The sequence below is a fragment of the Oncorhynchus nerka genome, linkage group LG18 (assembly GCF_034236695.1).
Source record: "Oncorhynchus nerka isolate Pitt River linkage group LG18, Oner_Uvic_2.0, whole genome shotgun sequence".
Taxonomy (NCBI): domain Eukaryota; kingdom Metazoa; phylum Chordata; class Actinopteri; order Salmoniformes; family Salmonidae; genus Oncorhynchus; species Oncorhynchus nerka.
The window spans coordinates 20,130,159-20,135,818 of NC_088413.1; the positions used below are offsets into that span (position 1 = coordinate 20,130,159).

The window sequence follows — 5,660 nt, forward strand, 5'->3', positions numbered from 1 at the left end:
GTGGTGCAGTAAACTCAGTCATGATATATGTAGTGTATATGTCAATTAACAGGATCCCAATTTATTTTAGAACATGAAAAATTGGGACCCTGTGAATTCACACATACATCATATATCATGATATAGAGTCACATAATGTATATTATCAAACTCAGGCTGGTGGAAGTCACATGGTGGTCAGTGTTGTGTTGATTTCACAATTTGTCATCCACTGTGGTTGACTGATAAGGAGTTTCACTACCTAAAGTCACACAGACGCAGAACAGCACAGGGAGACGACACAGCTACAAACGTACATTAGAGTTGAGGTAAGAGGTAGAAGTTACTGTATTTGACCACAAGTGTGTTAAGATGTCAAAAGGAGTCTATGAAATCCCAGATAGATTTGAAGACGATGAGCCTGATGCAATGAAGAACACAGACATCGATGGCCAAATATATTCCAACGTAAGAGCCTTCAAGCCCAGTACAAGAGATGGAGTTGTTGCTTCAGGTAAGATTGCACAAACACACACACACACACACACACACACACACACACACACACACACACACACACACACACACACACACACACACAAATTACACATAATATATTAAAAAGGAGAGATTACCCAGTATTTCTATACCTTTATTTGTCCCATTCCTAGATGATACAGTGATACACATTACCAAAGATCTTTAATAATGTGTGATTCAGTACATGTTCAGTGGTGGAAGAGACCCGTGGAGTTGCTGCAGTGTGTCTGGGGCTGCTGTGTGTTCTAATAATCTTTGACAGTCAGTCTTTGTTGTCAAATTACATATAAGCACAACATCAAATGCTCATGTTTGACTGTTATATATGATATTTAATATATGTTAACAGCTAGTCTTTGTTCTCCACTTCCCCTCTATGATCTATATCTTCCTGGTATGATAATGTCCTGTCCATCATCACAAAGAGCAAGTCCCGTTCCCTGGGCAGGAGGACTGTGTTGAGATATACTCTGGACAAGATGATCATGTAGAGACATGGAATCATTTATATTATGCAGCAGAAAATGCTTTAACAATAACCACTGTAACAATCTCTCACACAACTACACACACAAGTTTTCAAACTTGTAAACATTTTTGTATTATCATAGCCACAACTTCCCATGTAATTTTGTTGTTACTTCCATACAGTTAACAGCTACAGCAGTCACACAGACACAGAAACACAGATGACTCAGAGACAGAGATATCACTAGAAGCAGAGACTTAACGTATAGAGGGCCTGCAGTTGACATACAACATCTCCTGGTGGCCATGTTGGAAGACCACCACATTAATTCTAGAATCAGAGACTTAATGTATAGTAGACCTACATAGAAAGAAAGACCCAGGCATTGTTAAAGATGTCAAAGGTCATCTGTGCTGAACCAGATATGAACAAGAAGGTAAAGTTTGACAGAGGTGAGATGAAGGAGAGGATTGTGGAAATCTACGTCAGTGCAGACACCCTGAGAGACGGTGAGACCAGCACCAAGAGAGCAGTGACAGTAGACACTGCTCCTAATAATGGACCAGGAGACCAGCACTCAGGTAAAACACACACACACACACAAAACATAACAGTATATTATGTGTGTCCACAGAGCTTGATAGCTCAGGGAAGAGACCCTCCCTAGTTGCTGCAGTGTTTCTGGGGCTACTGTGTGTCCTACTGGCTGGGATCATAGGCCTGTCTGTCTACTGTGAGTTTGTGTCCAAGTTCATTGCTTATCACCCAGTTATATAGAGGTGCTGGTTACTAAGCCTATTTAAATTATGTTTTACCTAGTAACTATGTGTTTATACTTTGTAGATAACAGAGTCATCAAAGATTCTGAGGATAAAAGGAACATCTTGTCACAGAGTTGTTCCCTTTATGAGAATAACGCAACTGCAGAGAGAGACCAGTTACAGACCAAATACAACAACCTGACTGAAGAGAAAGGTCATATTCAGGCAAAGCTTTTTGTGATGGGTGAGATATAACTGTGATAAATTCGAAGTAAAATCAACAGTAATTATATATCATGGCTTTATGAGTATAAAGATACTGGTTAAGTTTCTCAATGTGTTCACCTTTGCTCTTCAACAGGGCAGCATTGTCAGGAGGGATGGAGGTACTTTGACTCCAGTTTGTACTTCCTCTCTACTGAGAAGAAAACCTGGGAGGAGAGCAGACAGGATTGTAAGAGGAGAGGAGCAGACCTCGTGATCATAAACAGCAGAGAGGAACAGGTGAGAGAGAGACAGAGAGAGGAGAGAGGAGAGAGAGACAGAGAGAGAGAGACAGAGAGACAGCGAGACAGAGAGAGAGAGAGAGAGAGAGAGACAGAGACAGAGAGAGAGAGAGAGAGACACAGAGAGAGAGAGAGACACAGAGAGAGAGACAGAGAGAGAGAGAGAGAGAGAGAGACACAGAGAGAGAGACAGAGAGAGAGAGAGACACAGAGAGAGACAGAGAGAGACACAGAGAGAGACAGAGAGAGACACAGAGAGAGAGACAGAGAGAGAGAGACACAGAGAGAGAGAGACAGAGAGAGAGAGACACAGAGAGAGAGAGACACACAGAGAGACACAGAGAGAGACAGAGAGAGAGAGAGAGAGAGAGAGAGAGAGGAGAGAGAGAAATGTCAATTTCCAGCAGTACACTAATATGTGCAGTATAATATGTTTTTATCTTTCTCAACAACAGACATTTGTCTTCAACCTCCACCTGAGAGCCTGGATTGGTCTGACCGACTCTGTTACTGAGGGGACCTGGAAGTGGGTGGACGGCACATCACTGACCACAGGGTGAGAGATTTGACCATTTTACCAGTTGATATGGTGATAAAATAAAAATAAAAAGATATATTGCTTCCAATCATGTTCATAAAAAGGTATGTTTCCACTCATGAATGTCATTCAATGAGAACTATAGATGTATTATAGAACACAGGTAATATTTACATATGAATGTAGTGAAATGTGTTAAGGGCCAATTCTTGATAACGGTATCTAGTGGTATCTAGTGTGTCTTCAAACCGTAGGACTATGTGTATAAATGAGGAGGATGTTGGTACTACAGTGTCTGACTGTCTGGTTCTCTGTGTTGTTTAGGTACTGGAGCGCAGGACAGCCTGATGATAGAGGGCAGGAGGACTGTGCTGAGATATACTTTAGACAAGATGACCCTGTAAAGACATGGAATGATGACAAATGTGGCACAAATCATAACTGGATCTGTGAGAAAGTGGTGTAACAATAACACAGTAACAAACATTGTGTCTCCTCTCTGTGTGTCTCTCTGTGTCTCTCAATTCATTTAAATTAAAGGGGCTTTATTGTCATGGGAAACATATGCCAAAGCAAGAGAAGTAGATAATAAACAAAAGTGAAATTAACAATAAAAAATAACAGTAAACATTACACTCACAGAAGTTCCAAAAGAATGAAGACATTTCAAATTCCATATCATGTATATATACAGTGTTGTAACAATGTGCAAATGGTTAATGTACAAAAGGGAAAATAAATCAACATAAATACAGAGCCTTGAGGCCTCATTTATCAATACTACTACTGCTTAACCAATCAGAGTCTAAGCCCTGTTCTGTCCATAGTTTTCCACCATTTCAGTCCCATTCAACTTAGAAACGGCCAATAGAACCTGAGGAACATTTACCGTCCGAGCAACCAACGATCGCAGATTCACTTCTTCCTTCCCTGCCAACATCTCCATGGTGACTGGGGGCGCTGCGGCCAATGGTACGGTGAGCCTCATGGCGCCCGCCAGCACCCCGTCAGGAACAGATGTAACCCTGTCCGTTGTCAGCAAAGTAAGGGTCTTGTTTCAAAACTCTAAAATGGCCTCCTTTTCTCATATTCTCTCTGCCCCACAAACACTGATTTGAGCGAATTGGTGGCTGAAAGCTACCAGTTGTTATCAGCTACATTATCTCTTGCTCTCTCTCTCTCTCTCTCTATCCCCTCTCTCTCTCCCTCTATCCCCTCTCCCTCTCTCCCCCTTCTCCTTTCTCCCTCCAGGTGACAGATTTTACCTCTCCCAGAGCGGACTACCAGGCGTCTCCTCCAAGGTACCAGCGTACTGGTCTAGAAGCCCAATTTGGATTGCACCTACAGTTTTGTTTTGGTACTGCAGTTTAACGGAGGCTCGGCCCAGAAAGACAATTTTCCAAACAAGTCCATATTGATAATCCAAATGAGAAAATTCCAAATAAGACAATGTAGTCATCACATTTGTGCATAAAACTAAAATTATTCAAATGATTCAAATATATGTTGCTGTGGCAGATATTTTAAAATATTTTATCTTCATCCAGGGCAATGGGATCCTCAACACTTCTACAGTCGTGCGCCTCAGGGCCAATAATGTGGTCCGGGTGGCCTACAGAGCAACCTGCTGTTCAAAGAAGGTACTCTGTGGGGGTGGTTGTGAACTCTAAAGGCCAGGGCCCCGTTTCCCAAAAGTATCTTAAGGCTAAGTCCATCGTTTCAACGATGTTCTAAGATTAATTTAGCCTTAATCTGCTACTTAGCCTTAATATGCTTTTGGGAAACTGTGCCCATGTGCCCAACTCTACAGCTGTACCTGTAGTTAGTACTACATCCACCCAGGTCTCTGTCACCAACACTACAGATGTACCTGCAGTTAGTACTACATCCACCCAGGTCTCTGTCACCAACACTACAGTTGTACCTGTAGTTAGTACTACATCCACCCAGGTCTCTGTCACCAACACTACAGTTGTACCTGTAGTTAGTATTACATCCACCCAGGTCTCTGTCACCAACACTACAGCTGTACCTGTAGTTAGTACTACATCCACCCAGGTCTCTGTCACCAACAGTACAGTTGTACCTGTAGTAGGTACTACATCCACCCAGGTCTCTGTCTCCAACACAACAGTTGTACCTGTAGTTAGTACTACATCCACCCAGGTCTCTGTCACCAACACTACAGCTGTACCTGTAGTTAGTACTACATCCACCCAGGTATCTGTCTCCAACACAACAGTTGTACCTGTAGTTAGTACTACATCCACCCAGGGCTCTGTCACCAACACTACAGCTGTACCTGTAGTTAGTACTACATCCACCCAGGTCTCTGTCACCAACACTACAGCTGTACCTGTAGTTAGTACTACATCCACCCAGGGCTCTGTCACCAACACTACATCTCTACCTGTAGTTAGTACTGCATCCACCCAGGTCTCTGTCACCAACACTACATCTCTACCTGTAGTTAGTACTACGTCCACCAGAGGGCCACCTTTGACTCTGTCCCTGTATCTAATGATCTGTGTGATGCTTTCTCTCCTCCTGTGGAATAGAGTAGAGCTGTAGAGTTGTATAATAGTTCATGTAGATAGATGTCATGTGGAACAGTGGAATCAGTGCAGAGAGAGTTGTGTCATTAGATGTAACTGGTATGTATATGTTACACTGAAAGACAGGGTGGATATATGAATGTTTTCCCATAATACATGTGACGGCTTTTTATTCTTCTTTCTATTCTCTTAAAAGTGAAACTATGGAGATGTTGTCAGAACTTCTGCTTTTTCATTGTGAGTCACTATTCACAGTCAGCATAGATAGAATAAAGACCCCTATATGGCCATCGGTGGCCGGTCACACTTCGG

The 5,660-nt window shown here is 42.4% G+C and overlaps 1 protein-coding gene across 3 annotated transcripts; it reads left to right on the forward strand.

Moving 5' to 3' along the window:
• The first annotated feature begins 222 nt into the window (after positions 1 to 222).
• On the forward strand, positions 223 to 3,549 carry LOC135561804 (CD209 antigen-like protein E). Of its 3 annotated transcripts, none has more exons than XM_065003681.1 (6): positions 223 to 493; positions 1,623 to 1,721; positions 1,832 to 1,963; positions 2,111 to 2,253; positions 2,711 to 2,811; positions 3,118 to 3,549. In XM_065003681.1, exons 1-6 carry the CDS (start codon positions 352 to 354, stop codon positions 3,257 to 3,259), a joined length of 759 nt encoding a protein of 252 aa, XP_064859753.1. In that variant the 5' UTR covers positions 223 to 351; the 3' UTR covers positions 3,260 to 3,549. The 3 variants fall into 3 exon arrangements, with proteins under 3 accessions (XP_064859753.1, XP_064859752.1, XP_064859754.1); XM_065003680.1 differs by having other exon boundaries at positions 228 to 493; positions 1,832 to 1,993; XM_065003682.1 differs by lacking the exons at positions 223 to 493; positions 1,623 to 1,721 and adding an exon at positions 539 to 1,569 and having other exon boundaries at positions 1,832 to 1,993.
• Positions 3,550 to 5,660: the final 2,111 nt, after the last annotated feature.